Consider the following 18,292-nt stretch of genomic DNA (forward strand, 5'->3'; position numbering starts at 1 on the left):
GTACTAGAATCAAGGGAAAACCTAAGTTCACCCTCTAGCTCCATTTGCTTTCATTCACATGTCCCACTAATGTCCCTGTAGATAACACTCCTGCCATGTGAGTTTTGATGACAACAATTGCCCAGGTCAGTTTTCCAGATTCATTCTTTTGGAAATGAAAAGCTATTCTCTTAGACTTGAAGGTTGCCCCACACTGCACTGTAGTGGGAAGAAAATATATGGCATCTCTGCCTTTAGAGTATTAATTTCCCTTGTCTTGAACTTTTGGCCAGATTTCTGTCCCATCTTTCATGTAGACAGAGTAATCATTAGAGAGAGAGAGAGAGAGAGAGAGAGAGAGAGAGAGAGAGAGAGACAGACAGACAGACAGACAGACAGACAGACAGGAACTCTAATATAGGGTGGATTTGACCAGAGATCATCAAACCATTCTTTTCTTTTTTTCGGAGCTGGGGACCGAACCCAGGGCCTTGCGCTTGCTAGGCAAGTGCTCTACCACCGAGCTAAATCCCCAGCCCCCATTCTTTTCTTCAAGGATGATGAACCCCAAGCAAGTGATACAAGCCCAAAGTAGGTAGAGGAAGGAGCATTGCAGCAAATTCAAGGAGAGAGCTCTCTAATAGTGGGATCCCCTCTCAAAAACAGAAATAGGAAAAAATAGAGTAACTAAGATAGTGACTCAATCCAGGCCACTAAGGCTGCAATTCAAAGTCTGTGGTTTTCCTTGCCCAGAAAGATGGATCTTTCCAGTCTTTTCCACTCCTGCTACTCTAGTCCTTCCCTTTATAGCCCTTGACATCCCTTAAAGTGGCTTTCCCACATTCTCTAGTTTGCTTGCTTTCCAAGTATGTCAACTTTGATTATCCCAACATTTTGCCCCTTGTAACTGGCCTATTCAAGAGTAGAGTGAATGATCTTTGTTTTTGGCAACAGTGTTAGTGTATCATGTCCAGACTATATTATCTTGACTGAAACATGTATAGCATTATAATTGCTTAACACACACATATACATACATAAATATGTACATACACATAGGCACACACAGTCACATAGTCACACAATCACATATATACACACACACAGTCACACTCACGCACAATCACAAATACACACATAGCCCAATCTCTCCTAAGAGAAAAGCAGTTACTACCAGCATAGCTTTTCAATCAGTGCTTCTAGGCAAAGAAAAACTTGAGGGTAGTATCCTCAGTGTGGGAAATCCTGCAATTCTCCTCTAACTCCTGTAACTGCCCTAGGAAAGGCTCACTGCCACATTGAATTTTTTCGAAACATGTGCAAGCTGAGATGCATCTGATTTTGTTTGGGGACAAAAAAAGAAAATCGAAGCAATACGTTTTACATATTGATGAGAATGGATGGTGGCATAAATACATATCCATTACGTGTGATTTCATTTTTATTTCCAAGTAAAAATAAGGTAATGACCAGAAGCCTCCCTGCCCCCTTCAGAGTGGGAGAGAAAGCTGGGATTCTAAAGATGAAAAGATCTATTTGAAATTATACAACTGTAAGCCAGTTATAAGTCTGAACTGCTTATACTATGTGACTGTGTGCATATTTGTGTGTGTGTGTGTGTGTGTGTGTGTGTGTGTGTGTGTGTGTGTGTGTGGTGTGTGTGTGTGTGTGCATGGACGAGCACTTCACAGGTCTTATCTGTGAGAGTGGCAACGAATTATTTTAATACAAAGACTGGCACGCATACCCAGCATATAAAGTGTTAACAAAGTACTAAACCGCACCAGGAAAACCATTTCCAATTTTAACCACCATTTCTATCCATTTAAAATCTCTTTTCTTTTAGGTCCTAGCCTTTTGGCCCCTCTCTTTGTTAATGTAATCATTGGAGAGACTTGATTGTTTAATTAGAAAATATAGCACCATTATTCAAAGAGTTGTCATTACCTAAGCTGTAGTGGTCAAAGGACAGCCTTTAAAAATGAGCTTGACACATCTATCTAATTTAATTGTATTTATTTCCATATTTCTAAAAATACTTTCCCTGAAAACAGCTTCTGGGCACAAATTCAAAACTATCAGCCATGCCAACAGTCTCGCCCCTCCCTCCCCGTCAGCTTGCACATTCAGGAAGACCTACAAAGTCAGAGTGGTGTCTCTGCCTTTCCTCTCTCTGATGCCCAGTTATCACCTGGAATAGTCAGAATCTAAAGAGCACTTGGTCTGGACCCAATAGAGAGAAGGTTTGTGGTTCTCCGACGACCCACTCACAGTCCTATTCCCAAGAAAACATGGTTTAGGGCTCTGTTCCCCACTCCAAATATGGCCTCAGACCCATTCCACCATCACTACAAAAGCTGCACATGATCACCTGACCAAATGTAAGAATCTTGGTGTGGGGAAAGGATCAGAAAGTGCCCAGATCACCTCTTAAGGACCTATTGGACCACGGTGTCATCACAGAGTCTGTTCCATGAACTGGTCTCTTTTATTACATTTCTATGCATTTTATCTTTAGTGGGAATACCAAAGTATGGTTAATAGGAAACAGGTACACACAGAGAAGGGAGAGAACAGAGAAGGGAGAGAAACAAATGAAAGAGAAAAGAGAAAGGGAGGAAGGAAGGAAGGAAGGGAGGAAGGATAGAAGGAAAGATAGAAGGAAGGAAATAAGAGAGGGAGGGAGAGAAGGGGAGAGAGGAAGGCAGAGGGAGGGGAGGAAGAGAAAAAATTGCCTGAGGCTGGAGGGGGGGTGGGGATTTGGAAACAAGATTCCAGAGCTGACTCCTAAACAATGAGTAGTGTTGCCAGGCAACCAAGAGGCAGGAGGATCCAGGCTGAGGTGGTGAGAATAATAAGGAAGAAAGGCTGCATGCCAATAAATCTATTTGAGTCGTCTTTATTAGTCCACGGGATGGAGGATAAGCGCCCAGACTGGGGCAGTAGAATAGAAAAAGTGACACAGAGATAAGAGGCACTGAAGTAAACAAAACACTAAACAACCAGGCTGGATTGATGGATGTTGAGGAACAGGAATACAGTGGTGGTCTAAAGCACCACCCCTGGAATAAGAATGCAGGTAGGAAAGAAGAGGAGGCATGAGGGGAGCTGGCTGGGGACTACATTGGCTATGCCTGTGCAACACCCTAGAGATGTTCTAGGCAGCTACTGACTTGATGGGATGTTGGGATATATCTGGAGGGTAGACCTTAGAGATGAGCAGATGACAAGCAGGCAATGGAGCCTGCCTTGTTAGTAAAGCAGCTCCCCAAATCTTAATGGGCCCAGAAATCATTTGGCAATATCGTTAGGAGTGGTATAGCCCTTCAATAATACCAAGGTAAGAGGTGAGATTTTTAATGCAATTCCAGGTGATGCTGACACAGTTGCTCTGTAAATTACATTTTGGACACCAAGATAGTAGACTCATCCAGGTGCCTGAGGAAGGCTGCACAAAGAAAGAGGTGTCTTGGAAGTACAGAGGCATGGAGCCAGCCTGTGAAGACAAGAGAAAAGTTAAGATATGTAATACTATAAAATTTGAACATTTTCATGTGGACTCAAATGTTGAAGGGTCAGAAGAAATCACAATAAGAAGTTGGCCATCTGCAAAAAAAAAAAGGGGTGGGGGAGAGGCCTCAAAAGATCCCAACCTTGCAGAGAGACTTTAATCTAGGATTTCTACTATCCAGAACTATGAGCCAGTATGTCTACAAGTCAAGCTGCCCCATTTGGGGTAATTCTTGTAGCATCCATAGCAAACACACAGGCATTTAATAACAGCTCCTTAAAATGAACAGTACTATCACAGTGGTGTGGTCCATATTTCTTTCCCTTACAGGAAGAGGAGCATCCTTACAGATCTATTATCTTCCACCTTTCTGAGATTCCACTGACCCCCATAAAAGGGCTTTGGTCATGGTGCAGGAATACAAGGAGCCAGTAGCAGAGTTACAAGAGAGAGATGGGAAGGCCAGCTAGAAGTGACCATTGTTTGGATGCTACATCCCTCCTAGTTACAGTGTCTGAGAAGTCTTAAGATAGAAAGGACCCTGAGCCAGTGACTCTGCCCAAGATAATTAGCATTGTTTTTAGGGAGCAGTGTCATTTTTTATGAGTCTTGTTGATATATGTACAGTCAGGTGGCAATAATTATTGTTATGGAGTAATATAAAAGGAAAACTTAAGGGATTAAATCATCTCTACCCAATTTGTATTTCTAAAACAGCACAGGAGATATGTGGTTCTCCTGAAATAGTGTCCTGTATAACTCTGTTTCCAACATTTACCTAAACCAGTATAACTTCTTGGTTATCAATGCTCAAATACCTACAATTAGAATCAGTTAAGACTAATCTACTTAAGAAAATCCCGTACAGTTTCAGGAGTATAGAAACACAGAATAAGGGTGTTCTGGTACTGTTTTGAAGTTCCTGGGATTGTTCCAGTATGACTGGCACCTAGCAGGACTTCTGAAAAGGCACAACGCGATACCCCCAAATGCCTGTATGGTCAATATGTTCAAAGAAAAAGTCTAGAAGGGACTTAATTAAGCCCTGGTCTCAAAATAAAGGAAGAGGTGGTTTCTATCCCTGGATCTTCTGATTCTGAAGCTTCACACGTCATACATTTTGTTGAAAAGCTATTCATCTATTCAAGGTTACTTATGACATTATTCCCAGATTCACCTGAACAATGTATTTCCCACAGATGAATCCACAAAGAGGTTGAGAGAGCATGTGCAGCAGGCAAAGTCAGGGAACTTTTTGGTGCACCTAGGACCACAGCCACCTTTTTCCACACAGCAATCCTGCGTTCAGTGTTAGTCAACAGGTCCCTAAATCCAACTCAAAGAAGGCCATTGTCTTAGACCTAAGTTTTTCTACAATCCATTCAAGTGGTCTTTCTGTTTACCTGAAAGTTTCAGAGAGAAATTTGGCTCTTTTGTGAACATTGTCTCCATGATCAAAGCTAATCTGTCATCCTGGGGATCAAAGAGTATGAACTCACAGCTAGGCTCCCGAAACTGCAGGACTCCCAGAACTGAAAACACCATTGAGTTCAAGAATTGTAATTACAATATCTAAATAGCCTCTCTCTAACAGGCTTTAAAGGAAGCCACTGGGAGAACCACCATAAGCCTCAAATTATAAGAAATGATAGTAGTGTCATTTTATAGGTCAACATCGTTTGATAGCCTCTAACCTGTTAATTGACCTCAGAAATCTTAAGGGCTTAGTGGGAGAGCCACTGTAGAAAGGGAAACTGTAGCAGGGAAGTAGTTGGGATTCAAGGAGCTGGAAAACATGACCCCAGGCCTTTGAAAGCCTCCCATGATCCTCCTCCAGCCCCATTGACCAACAGGAACTCTAGGAGACACCCAGTGTTTGAGTGATTTGGTGCATTATGTCTACAGCTAGCACTGTGTGCATAATAAACTTCTTGACTTCCAGGATCAAACACAAAACTACAGCTTAAGATCTAAGACTTAGCTCCTCTCCAGGCAGCCCATTACCCATGGGGAGCTGTGAAGCACTGTGAGATAGCATATTGTAAGGTGTTGAGGGCAGAGGCTGAGGAGGCAAGGCAAAGCCAGCTGGTTCTTCCAAGTGATATAAGGAAACTAGTTCATCTGTGCTGTATAAAACAAGTCATCCCAGCCACCAGGGTAGTAACAGATGGTTGCACTTGGTGGTATTGATGGAATGTGTTGGACACAGAGGTATCAAAAGGTGGTCAAATATAAGCTCTCTGGAGCTTAGCTTTGGCATGGACCTGGGAACAACAGGCAACAGAAAGCCACCAGCATATCATAATCTTTCTTGCAGTGGAAGCTACTGATTTGGAGTGAAATAGCAAGATGAAAACAACCTTGGACCTGAGACATCTCAGGTTGCTGACCTGATGTTATGCTTAATAGAAAGCCACCAGAAGGCTTTCCAACTAAGCTTCCCGGGCCCTGAAACTCATTAGATATAACACAGGAGACTTGGTTTTGTGGTTTCAGCCTCTTCTATGGACATCAAAATTATCTAAGTCTTACCCAGCAACCTGCATAGGAAAGAAAACTGATAGAGAAGGCATGGTGGATATGAAAACTAGGAAAGAGACCTAATCTCAGGGTCCCTACATAACACATAAGCTCATTATGTGCCTGGAAGGGACAGGTGATGGGCAGTGGTACTCTGCCTCCTTACTGTGCACAGAACCTCTACCCTAATCTTTGTCTTTCTGGATATGGTGTTAACATCAGGATAACGTAGTTGAGTGTACAAGCTGTTAAGTATAGAATGGGTTTATATACACATCTTCAAAGCAGGTGCTATATACTATGTCTATTTTGCAAATGAAGAAATGTAGCTTTTCAGAGTAAGGCATTAAGTTCATATAATGCTAACAGAGTCATTTGGAAACCTTACCCTTGCCAAGTAGAACAACTATCCAGAAATCTTTCTGAATTTACATTGAAAGAATAAAAGGTCATCCTTGTGATGAATAAATAGGTGAAAAAAAAACTCATTTTTAGCAAGAAAGAACCACAAGTTATACTATTCCAAGTCAATTAGATCATAGTATTTAATTATAGAAGGATCACTAAGGTAATTGTGCAGCCATACCTATCACTCAAGAGGCTGAGTCAAGAGGATGTGAGTCCACAAACAGTGAGGGATAGAAAGTGTTTGAAAACAGCCTAAACAACAGGCAGAAACTCTGCCTCCCTCAAAAAAGAGTATATTAAAATCTGTGTAAGAAAAGGTTGTTTCTGTATATTAAGAATTGATAAAAAAACATTGTTAATTTAAAATGAAATATCCAGTATAAATCAGGTGTGTATTCTATCTCACACACACACACACACACACACACACACACACATCTATATATAATTGTATAATACAGACTTCTATTTGCTTCTTTTCTTTTGTTTGTTTGGTTTTTTGAGGTAGTTTTTTTCTCTATGTACCAGTCCTGGCTATCCTGGAACTCAATTTTTAGACCAGGCTATCCTGGAACTCACAGAGATCTGCCTGCCTTGTCAGATCACAGACATCGGGCCATGCCTGGCTTGTTTTTGTTTTGCTGTGCCTGAACTCCTAATCTTTGTGCCTGCATCTACATTCTAAGTTCTGGGATCACAAGAATGAGTCAGATTTCTAGACAAGTGCATGTTTCTTATAATGGGGTTTTGAAATTACTAACAATACTTAGTAGGCTTAGAAAGGAATCAGCATGGAAGTTGGATTCTTTTGTCTTTTTTTAATAAATACAACCATGGAAGAGACATTTTGCTACTTTTGTCATATGACACATCCTAGAAAAGACAGGTAGCTTCCATGACCTTTACTGTATATATTGCTTAGATGTAGGCTACAGGTGCCCCTTCAAGGAGGCAGAATGAACTGTCAAAGAGATTGATTATGCAAGGATGAGACTCACTGGGAGGTCACCTCAGGGTCTGCCCGCTACAAATTAAAAGAAAGAAATAAGCAAGCTTTTCATTAATAAATTTTACAGTGTTTGAGAAATCCTACGCAAAGGAAAATGATATAAAGTGAAAAGATAAACGTTGAAAAGAAAATTATTCTTACTGTCACACACTTCCATTCCACACAGCAGCACAAACCCACATGCATAAATGATTGAAGTCTCTTAACGTTCAGGAGTTTAGGTGTAAGATAAGTAAGATTATCAAAACAATATATACCAGGGTTTTTATTATTTAACTTTATATGTGTTTGCGGGTGGCGGTGTGTTGAAATATATTGCATCATATGGACATTTATGAGCATTAAGTGCCCGAGGAGGCCAGAAGAGAGTGTCAGATCCCCTGACAGTGGGTCTAGACATGGGTGAACAGCCTGACATAGTACTGAGATCCAAACTGGGGTCACCTGCAAAAGCAGCAAGTCATCTGAGACATCTTTCCAGGCCTACAAAAGGGTTTTTTAAATTATTCTTTCCAGCAGCAACAAAAACATCACAAACTGATTCTAGCACAAACTGTGACCTACATAAAGCTGCAAGACTCAGGGAAAGGGACATAAGAAGCCATGTATGACAAGAGAGGAGCCACATGACAGAGCTGAGTACTGCTAAAGCTGAAATTAATGTGTGACTTGCAATTAAACTGTTTTTAAGAATCCCAACCTGGCTTTAACAAAATGAATTTCCAATTTACCTAAAAAAAAGAGGATATTTATGAATTTTAAATGAGGAAGTACAATGTATTTTATAACACCATAACATTTAAATAATGTGACATTTCTAAAAAAAAAAGATCAAGGAAATAACCCAGAAAAAATAGTTTTATTATGCATCGTCTCATAATTTATGATAAAGACTTTATCACAAACCAAAGCCTAGACAAACCGAAGTGAGCTTGGGGCAATCAGCTAACAATGAAGAGCATGATATATTTAAATAATTACATCATTCCACGCACCAAGAGGAATTTCTAATAAAGAACATATATAAATAAAAATTGAAAGGAGGTTCAGTTCAATTCCCTTCTTTCGGAGAGAAAGAGACTTTCTCTTTCAGAAATGATGGAAGTTCACAGTGGAAATCATCGGCAGGCAGACCAGGGAAGTGCAGGCAGGCAGACCAGGGAAGCATAAGCAAGCAGACCTCGGGCACAAAGCACAGCCGTTCTGATGGATTCGTGCTCTTTCAAACTTGGGTTTGCATTTTGAAAAACACCCTTCCTTCCAAACGTCACATACCAATTAGAATGTTTGCAGAATAAAAGGAAAATAACAATAATGATAACCAGCAGACTAGAGCGAATACCTGAGGAACGAAAAGGACTGACAAGAGAACCATGAAGACTTCTATAAGTCAGTCAACAAAGAAAAAAAACAGAGAGCCTGCCAAAAAATTAAATGCATATTAATTAAAATAAGAGAAATTGTTCAATGTGGATTACAGGGCCCTATGTTCTTCTAATAGGTTGTTTTTAATCTTACAGAATATTATCAAGCTTGTTCTCTGTGTCTTCTGGTACACACCAAGCTGGCCTGAGCAGCCTGCTATCCCAGGGAGACCTCCATTCTCCCATACTCCCACCCCTCCTCTCTGCTCATCTTCACCAGACCTGTGGTACCTGGACTATACAGGTTAACTTCCCTTCTCCCACCCATCACCCCTTGCTCTCTGAGTCTTCTGGGGCACTCCCAACTGCCCTGAGCAGTCAACTATCCCTGGCAGACCTTCATATTCCTGCCACCTCTCTGCCCACCTTCATCCAACCTGTGGCTCCTGAATCATACAGACCTGTGGATCAGGAACCATACAGCCCAAGGATGCCCAACAGAGGTCTGCCACACCAGGACCATCAAGGTTACCCACACACACACACACAAAATACCAACTACAAAAGGAACATCCAGGGACCAAAGTCATCCAGATGGCTAAAGGCCCTAAAAAGAGCACAATCAACAAAAGCCAGGGCAACATGATATCGTTAAAGCACAGCTACCTTATTACCACAAGCCCTGGATATCCTGACAAAACCAAAACACAAGAAAATGACCTTAAATGCAATCTTATGAAAATTATAGAGGTCTTTAAGGAGGGAATGAATAAACCCCTTAAAGAAACATAGGAAAATACAATCAAACAGATGAAGGGAAAAAAACTGCAAGACAGGAAAGTAGAAATAGATGTAATAAAGAAAACACAAACAGGGAATTCTGGAGATGGGAAACCTAGGATGCAAGCATCACCAACTGAATACAGGAAATGGCAGAGAGAACCTCAAGTAGAGTAGATACAATAGAAGAAACTGATACATTGATCAAAGAAAATGTTAAATCTTAAAACTTTCTGACAATACATCCAGGAAATCTGGGATACCATAAAAAGACCTAATCTAAGAATAGAAATAGAAGAAGATGAAGAGTCCCAGCCCTAAGGCCTAGAAAATATTCTCAACAAAATCATGGAAGAAAACTTTCCCAAACTAAAGGAAGAGATGCCTATAAACCATGTATAGAACACAATTAGACTGGACCAGAAAAGACTCCAGATTTGGTATCTGGTAAGGGTATGCTTCTTCATGGATCTTTCCAGTACCTTCTCACATGGTGAAAGCTATCTCTTTTCTACTAAGGCACTTATTGCATTCATGAGGATAGATCCTAATTACCTTCCAAAAGCAACTGTTCTTCATATCACCATATTGGAATTTAGAATTAACAAATGACACACAATCTTTTGATCCTTGGAGTGCCCTGGCTTCAGCACACTTAAGTTTTAATAGACAGTGTGAACAGGAAGACAATGGAGATGTGGCCATTAATGGGGAGAAGGAGGAGCATTTTCTCAAACATGTATCTACTGAGATGAGCGTTGACTCATGGGTAAAGCCAATTGCAGGTTAATGGACAAACTAGCTTTCATGATGCTTAGGAAACCAAACCCTAGAAAATCTTGTACAACTCTTCTTTCTATAGCTAGGTGGAATCTATTCACAATACAACTGTGTTAGCCTTGTACTTAAATAGGAACTCATCCATATTTCTTGAAAAGCAATTATATGCCCTATATGAAGTGAAGAATTGTTAGGCACTGGAGAAAGAGGCATTAAGCAACACACACACACACACACACACACACACACACACACACACACACACTTCAACTTTAATTATGGTTAAATGAAGAAAAAGAAAGTAACATGGCAGGAGAGAGGGGAAGAAGGCTTATTCCAACCTTGGAAGATGGAAAAGTGACAACTGAGATATATTTGAGATGAGGTTAATTGCCCAAGAGAAAGGAATTTGCCAAGCAAATAGAAGACAGGAAAGAGCTGTGAGTGCTTTGAAGGGAGGAAGTCACTCTTGCCGTGGTTTTAAGTCTGGAGACCTCCTGCTTGGTTCAGGAGACCAACTGAAAGTAACGTGCAATGTGGAAAGTGGTGAAATGAGGCTCCACTTTCTCAACCCACAGGAGCTTTTGCACAGTGGCACAGACTTAGGGCTCAGCCCTTGAGTCAGTGCAACAGGAAGCTATTCAAGCACTTCAAAAAGAAACAAGTGATTCTTGCTGTAACTAGCTCCCCGATTCTAATGCCTAAAGGACTGTGGAGGGGCAGAAGGGGGTGAAGGTCAGCCAGTGGTGGGAGCCTTGCAAGCGACAGAGAACGGAAGGCATAAATATTTGACCTGACATTCAGATAGAATTTAGCAAATCCCATCACGCTGAAGCACTGTGCAGGCTGAAGAATTGGGGATGCTGGGATGCACGATCTTGTCGGTTCCGTTTTGATTTGTTCCCTTAGGCTGCTATACAATATTCACTTACGATGTGCCAATTGGATGGTCCAGCTCACCACGCCCTTGTTAGCTGCACTAACTTCAGAGGGGATTTTACTGAAGTTTCCCTTTCTACAATTGCTATTCTCATCTTTCAAGTCTCCAATTGTGTTTGCCTCATCTTTCTGTGCCTTAGTCCATTTTAAAAAATAATTTCATTCCCTTGTTTCTCAATATTAAACCATTTTAAATTTTAATTTATTCTTTTCCATCCACTCTGTCTCCTCTCACACACACTCTTGCAGTTTCTAAGTGTGTGCTCCCTTTCACCATCTTCCACCAGCTGTTTAATGAGCCTTCATTTCTCTTCTGTGGGTGTAAAGCATCATTTATAGCTGCCATGCTCCGTGGCATTACATATTGTTCACCATGGAGGTTAGGAGTCGCTATATAATTCCGTCCCTCTCATAACCCCCAGGGGAAGAATAGGAACACGGGGCTTTTGATGGGCTTGGTCATGTGACGTGCATCAACCAATGAGGTGTTACAAACCTAATCTGGGATAGTGGCTGGGTGGCCCAGTTCACTGTGTCTTCTTAAACGTGTGCAGTAGGATAAACAATGGCTGCTCACTGGAGAAGCCCGTGAGAAAGATCTAAACCAAAGCTGCATCTTGGAGCCAAGAAAAACCAGGTCCCATTTAGATGAGCCATGTCCTAGACAACTGCTTTCCAGTTACTGCAGGCCACGTCACCCAGCCAACCTTCAGACTGGGGCATGGCCAGTGAATGTTGGTTACAGAATGACATGGAGACTTGTGGCGTGCTGTTACATGGCTATAATGGTTGTCATGCAGTCTAGACTTTTTTTTCTTTTTTTTATGATTCAAGAATTTATTAAGTCATACATGCAAAACAAACTGCTAACTGCATTAGCCAAAGATCAATGTAAAAACACTCCACAATTCTGCAACTGTCAATTGAAAAAAAGTTTGTTTGATGGGGAGGGGAACACCCATATAGAAGAGGAGGGGGAGGGTTTAGGGGATGTTGTCCTGGAAACCAGGAAAGGGAATAATATTTGAAATGTAAATAAGAAATACCCAATTTAATAAAGATGGAAAAGGAAAAAAAGAAAAAAAGTTTGTTCTAGTGGTTGAAAGGCCCAACACTATATTCTTGCCAGTGAGTTTGGTTACACAGAATGGCGTTAGCACTAGCAGTTGACAGAACCTCACAGACCCAAAGGAACATGCCTAGGCAGAGCCACGACAGGAAGCGTATGTCCACGTGGGTGAGATCTAGAGGGGCGGCATTAGTCACATGACAGTGTTGGTACTGGAAAGCCGCAGCACACGATTTCTACACCTAGTCACTAGAAAACGAAGGGAAGCTCTAATTAGCTTTGAGCAAAGTAACCTGAAAACAGGAACGCACTTCTACTACTCGACTTTCTTCTAAGAATGGGTCGCAAACTCCAGTCCAGGAAGTGTTTGGTCTCATTTCCAAGTGCTATTGTATTTTTATTTTAACTTTTCTTTCATTCATCGTTTTGATAGTAAGGAATACATTTATTTCAAGGGTTTTCCAGCTACCATCTTGAAATCAGAAGGACGAGTGCAATGCTGAAGCAGTTGTAGCCTTTATTTTAAGTGGTTTAATTAGAAGAGCTCTAGAAATTTTTTGGCAAGCCAAGAATAGCACTTGACAGCTACAAATCAGGAATAATCCTCAAGTTATAATGAAGGACTGCTCTGGGTGACAGCATTTCTGCCACTTTTTGACACAGATGCCAGGGCCATGCTTCTGATGGGTGAAGGAACCATGAATGTGCCTGCCACTCTACTGAGGCGTCTGTTGCTGATATCTGCCCAGCTCTGGCCTCTTTGTTGATTTAGCTCCTGACTTGAAGTTTCCCAGAACTACATGTGATCCAGAGGAGGTCCTCTGATATACAGCGGCAGCAAAGAGGCTGACACAGAGCCTTACAATTTCTTCTTGGTTTTACTGGAAATGAAAACAAAATTTAAACAATAGGCTTAATACTTATGGCATTGCTGGCTCCAGCTCTTAATTCCAGTTAAGTGAGATAATGTGCAAGTCAACAGTATGATCAACTAAAAACAAAAAGCAGTCACTATACAATGAAGCCCACTTCTAGTCTGGACTTTTAGACTGATCATTTGCTCATGTCTCTGTCTCTTGGTCAGATCTCTCTTCCAGGGCTATGGTTTCATTTGCAATGTTCATTTTCCAGAGCTCTGCCAGCTGCACCTACTCCCACCTCCACCTCTTGGTCAACTGGATAAAAGGATTCACTTGAGGAAGCTGGTCTGGGTCAAGATCTTAAAGGGGCAGATACATCAGTAAAGCAGTGATCTTTAAAAGTGTCACGGGAAGACGTGTGTGTGTGTGTGTGTGTGTGTGTGTGTGTGTGTGTGTGTGTGATAAGGAAAAGTCTCTAACATGCCAAAATTGGCATACTGAAGTTTCTGATCCATTCATATTCCCTTAAAAAGATGAAACAAGGTTCAGAGCACATCAAACACATATTCATGATTTTGCTATGAAAGGAAGGAAGAAAGCAGCTTTCTGAGTTGACTAATGATTAACTTTTCACTTAATGTTTTTGGTCTATTGGGTCATGTGAATGAGCTCACACTGATTTTCTATGTATTTGTTACTTTACTTGTGTGTACACATGGGTTATATATGTGTGTATATGTGTATATATTAACATGTGTGAATACATGTGAGTGGGGGACGTGTGTGTGTGTGTGTGTGTGTGTGTGTGTGTGTGTGTGTGTGTAGAGGCGCAACATTAATGCTGTGTCTCCCTCAATTGTTCTCATATTTGTTGAGGCAGGGTCTCTTGTTAATTGAGAGCTCGGCCAATCCCTTCTAATCTAGCTAGCCATGTTGCCCTGGGATCACCTTTCTCTGCATCCCAAGTGTTGGGGTCACAGCCCATCACTGCACCTGACTGGCTTTTGTGGAGGTTCTGGGAGTCTGAACTTCTTGCTTCATGTACAGCAAGTACTTTACCCACTTACCTATCATCCCAGCCTCTTCAACTACCTTAAATATGCATGACAATGGTCATGTGCCAGGCTGGGCTGACCCTGAAATGTGTGGGAAGCGATGCACAAGGATGCTCCATTGTTGCTACAATCATTCCAGCTGGGTCTTCCAGTCTGGTGACTCCAATAAGATTGCAACGTTTCTGTATCCAAGAGAGAAAATCAGTATCACTGTGTGAAATAATAAGAATGAGGGAAGGAACTATGGAGGAAGAGACTTTGGGGGAGAGAAGAAAGGTCAGGAACAGGGAGCAAAAGAAGGAAGAATACAAGATCCACCCATTGTAATTTAGGGGTCAGAAACACCCTCAAATATTCCTAGTTCTAGGGTACTCGGTTATCAAAGACTGCCCTTATCAGTATCCCATTCAATCTTCCAATGGACACTAGGGAGTAGGCAATGTATGCGTTGTCCTACTGTGCTTAACAATGAGCTTTGGGACTACAGAGTAGACATGTGATAATGACTCCAAGCAAGTCATGTAATATCTCATGCTGAAGTTGTTTTTGTTGTTGTTATTGTTGTTTTGGGCTTTGTATTGTCTGTAAAATGGTGCTAATAAACCCATCACTTTTATTTTTTAATGAGGTTGAGGTACGTTCATGTCTGCAGAGTACTTGTATTGGGCCTGACACATAGTAGTAAATCAGCTGTTAAAAAATGTTTACTCATGGATGCTCTTAAGACTGAACAGATTTCCCATGCCTTCTGATCTATAAAACAGGACACATGTGCACATTTGCCGAATCACTTTGAAACTCTGCACAATAAGATCCCCAAGCAGAGCTGGACCAAAACAAGGCCACAGAGGAGCCAGCAGAGCAGAAAACAGGCAAGGAAGGTTGAACTGGAAGAGTGGGACTCAGCTGGGAAAGTGTGTTTTGAGCAAACACACATTGCACTGATCAGCAGCTTCTCATGGGATGTCCTCCCTGCATTGTTTCTCTGAAGTGCAAAAGCCTCCATTCTAGGCTGGGGGCCAGATTTTCTATCCCTAGGACTGATGAGAGAGTGTTCCCTTCTCCCAGGCCATTGACAGAGAAAATGGAGCCAAGATTCTATTTTAGCCCAAATGCTCCACATTTACAGAAATGTGTTTGGATAGTTCACAAAGAACACACCTCTTTTGCTCCCACCAAGAGGTTGTGGGAACTCTGGGGTTCTCTGTCTTCTGTAAAATGGCAAACAGGTTTCATCTTCCTCATGCCTCAGTACCCCTTCAATCTACAAAGTCTAAGAGACTAGACTGAGAACATTTAAACGGAATAAAAGTGTCTCTCTGAAGCCCTGGAGGCTTATTTACCACCACTTGGACTAGGAAGTCACTTAAAGGACAACTCTAGAGTGAGATGTCAGGCTGGGAGTGGGAATCCTGAGCTCATGTGTACGGTGTGGGAAGCAGTAAGCTTAGAAAGAGACAAAGAAGCAGAGCAAGCATGATGTGGTACAGCCAAACCTTTCTACCCATTTGAGAATATATATTAAACATTGTGGAAAGCATCATCACCAAACGTGTGTGTGTTCATTTCCTTATTAGATAGGATACGCATCCAGGCATGGTTTGTTGCCTTTTAGTGAGTGTGGGGACTAGATCACGCTGCTGTCTCTGCATTATGAGTGGTGATTGCCAAGTGGGCTGGACTGCAGCTGCAGAATTGTGTTGTTGTTTTGCTGGAGGACTGGACTTCGGACAATGAGGACTGGAATCACTCCAAGGAACTATCCGTAACATATCCACATCCTCCCTTTCCTATTAACCTTCCTTTTCTGCTACCTCTGGTGGGTAGTGGGCTATACAGGAGGTTCAAGCATTGAAGAACCTTTACTGAAGTAGGTTTTGAAAAATCTAAGCCAACAGACCAGCAGTCTCAGGCTCCCGCAGATGACTTCCCTGCACAAACAGACTAGAACCTGAAACACTGAGATAAAATAAACCCTTTCTAGCCTCAGTTATTTTTTTTTCATCATGGTATTTTATCATGGCAACAATGGGGGTATGAATGAGAATGGCTCCCATAAGCTCAAGTGTTTTAACACTTGGCTCCCAGTGGGTAAACTCTTTCAAAATTAAGAGGTATGACCTGCTGATCCAAGTGTGTCACTTGGAGGGCCAGCTCAGAAACTTCAAAAAAGATTTTGGATTTCCAATGATCTCTCTCTCTCTCTCTCTCTCTCTCTCTCTCTCTCTCTCTCTCTCTCCCCCTCCCTCTCTCCCTCTCCTCTTCTTCCTTCTTTCTTCTACCTTCTTCCTTCTTCCTCTCTCTTTCTCCCCTCTACCCTTTCCGCTCTCCCCCTCCCTCCCCCCACCTCTCTCTCTGCCTCACCATAGATCAAGAGTGTGCTCTCGGAGCTGAACCTTCAGAGAGGCGGACACGCCTGGGAAACCAGAAGAGACTGCACTCTGTGCACATCCAGGCGCCAGAGGAAAACACCAAACGCCATCTGGAACCCTGGTGCACGGAGGCTCCCGGAAAGAGCGGCGCAGATCTTCCCGGTTGCTGCCACAGCGGAGAGGACTTAGGCAGTACCCCACGAGCAAACTTGAGCCTTGGATCTGCAGGTAGGACCAACTTTTCCCTTGCAAGAAACCTGCCTGGTGAACTCAGGACACACAGAGGCAAAATTCCTCTAAGGCTGGGCACTTCCTGTGTTTATCGGAAGTCCCACACCGGCAGATCCCGGACCGCAGCAGCTCTCTGCTCCCAAACCCCGTGGGAGAGAGACCCCACCGCCTGATCAGGTGGGCACTCCTGAGGCTGCAGAGCGGAGGAGACCACCAACACTGCCCACCCCTGCCCACATCCCTGGCCCAAGAGGCAACTGTATAAGGCCTCTGGGTTCCCGTAGGGGAGGGCCCGGGAGCGGCAGGACCCCTGCGCCTGAGACACTGCCAGAACCTGAAGGAAACAGACCGGATAAACAGTTCTCTGCACCCAAATCCCGTGGGAGGGAGAGCTGAACCTTCAGAGAGGCGGACACGCCTGGGAAACCAGAAGAGACTGCACTCTGTGCACATCCAGGCGCCAGAGGAAAACACCAAACGTCATCTGAAACCCTGGTGCACGGAGGCTCCCGGAAGGAGCGGCACAGATTTTCCCGGTTGCTGCCACAGCAGAGAGGACTTAGGCAGTACCCCACGAGCAAACTTGAGCCTTGGAACCACAGGTAGGACCAATTTTTCCCCTGCAAGAAACCTGCCTGGTGAACTCAAGACACAGGCCCACAGGAACAGCTGAAGACCTGTAGAGAGGAAAAACTACACGCCCGAAAGCAGAACACTCTGTCCCCATAACTGGCTGAAAGAAAACAGGAAAACAGGTCTACAGCACTCCTGACACACAGGTTATAGGACAGTCTAGCCACAGTCAGAAATAGCAGAACAAAGTAACACTAGAGATAATCTGATGGCGAGAGGCAAGCACAGGAACCCAAGCAACAGAAACCAAGACTACATGGCATCATCGGAGCCCAATTCTCCCACCAAAGCAAACACGGAATATCCAAACACACCAGAAAAGCAAGACCTAGTTTCAAAATCATATTTGATCATGATGCTGGAGGACTTCAAGAAAGACATAAAGAACTCCCTTAGAGAACAAGTAGAAGCCTACAGAGAGGAATCGCAAAAATCCCTGAAAGAATTCCAGGAAAACACAATCAAACAGTTGAAGGAATTAAAAATGGAAATAGAAGCAATCAAGAAAGAACACATGGAAACAACCCTGGACATAGAAAATCAAAAGAAAAGACAAGGAGCTGTAGATACAAGCTTCACCAACAGAATTCAAGAGATGGAAGAGAGAATCTCGGGAGCAGAAGATTCCATAGAAATCATTGACTCAACTGTCAAAGATAATGTAAAGCGGAAAAAGCTACTGGTCCAAAACATACAGGAAATCCAGGACTCAATGAGAAGATCAAACCTAAGGATAATAGGTATAGAAGAGAGTGAAGACTCCCAGCTCAAAGGACCAGTAA

General features: G+C 42.5%; 1 protein-coding gene across 13 annotated transcripts in view; it reads right to left on the bottom strand.

Annotated features, from left to right (window-relative positions):
- Positions 1 to 12,856: 12,856 nt before the first annotated feature.
- Positions 12,857 to 18,292, bottom strand: part of Rac1l (Rac family small GTPase 1 like) — a 102,303-nt gene continuing 96,867 nt past the window's right edge. For 8 of the 13 annotated variants that reach the window (XR_010057538.1, XR_005493293.2, XR_010057536.1 and 5 more), the window contains 2 exons: positions 14,287 to 14,456; positions 12,857 to 13,240 (listed from right to left, as the gene is read on the bottom strand). Coding sequence is in view for 5 of the 13 variants with exons in the window: in XM_039092781.2 (XP_038948709.1) it covers positions 14,308 to 14,456 (149 nt within the window). In the remaining 8 variants the exon portion in view is untranslated. The remainder of the gene's footprint in view (positions 13,241 to 14,286; positions 14,457 to 18,292) is intronic. The other 5 variants (XR_010057537.1, XM_063273777.1, XM_063273776.1 and 2 more) reach the window with 1 other exon arrangement.

This window comes from Rattus norvegicus, chromosome 14 (assembly GCF_036323735.1).
Source record: "Rattus norvegicus strain BN/NHsdMcwi chromosome 14, GRCr8, whole genome shotgun sequence".
In the NCBI taxonomy this organism is placed as follows: Eukaryota; Metazoa; Chordata; class Mammalia; order Rodentia; family Muridae; genus Rattus; species Rattus norvegicus.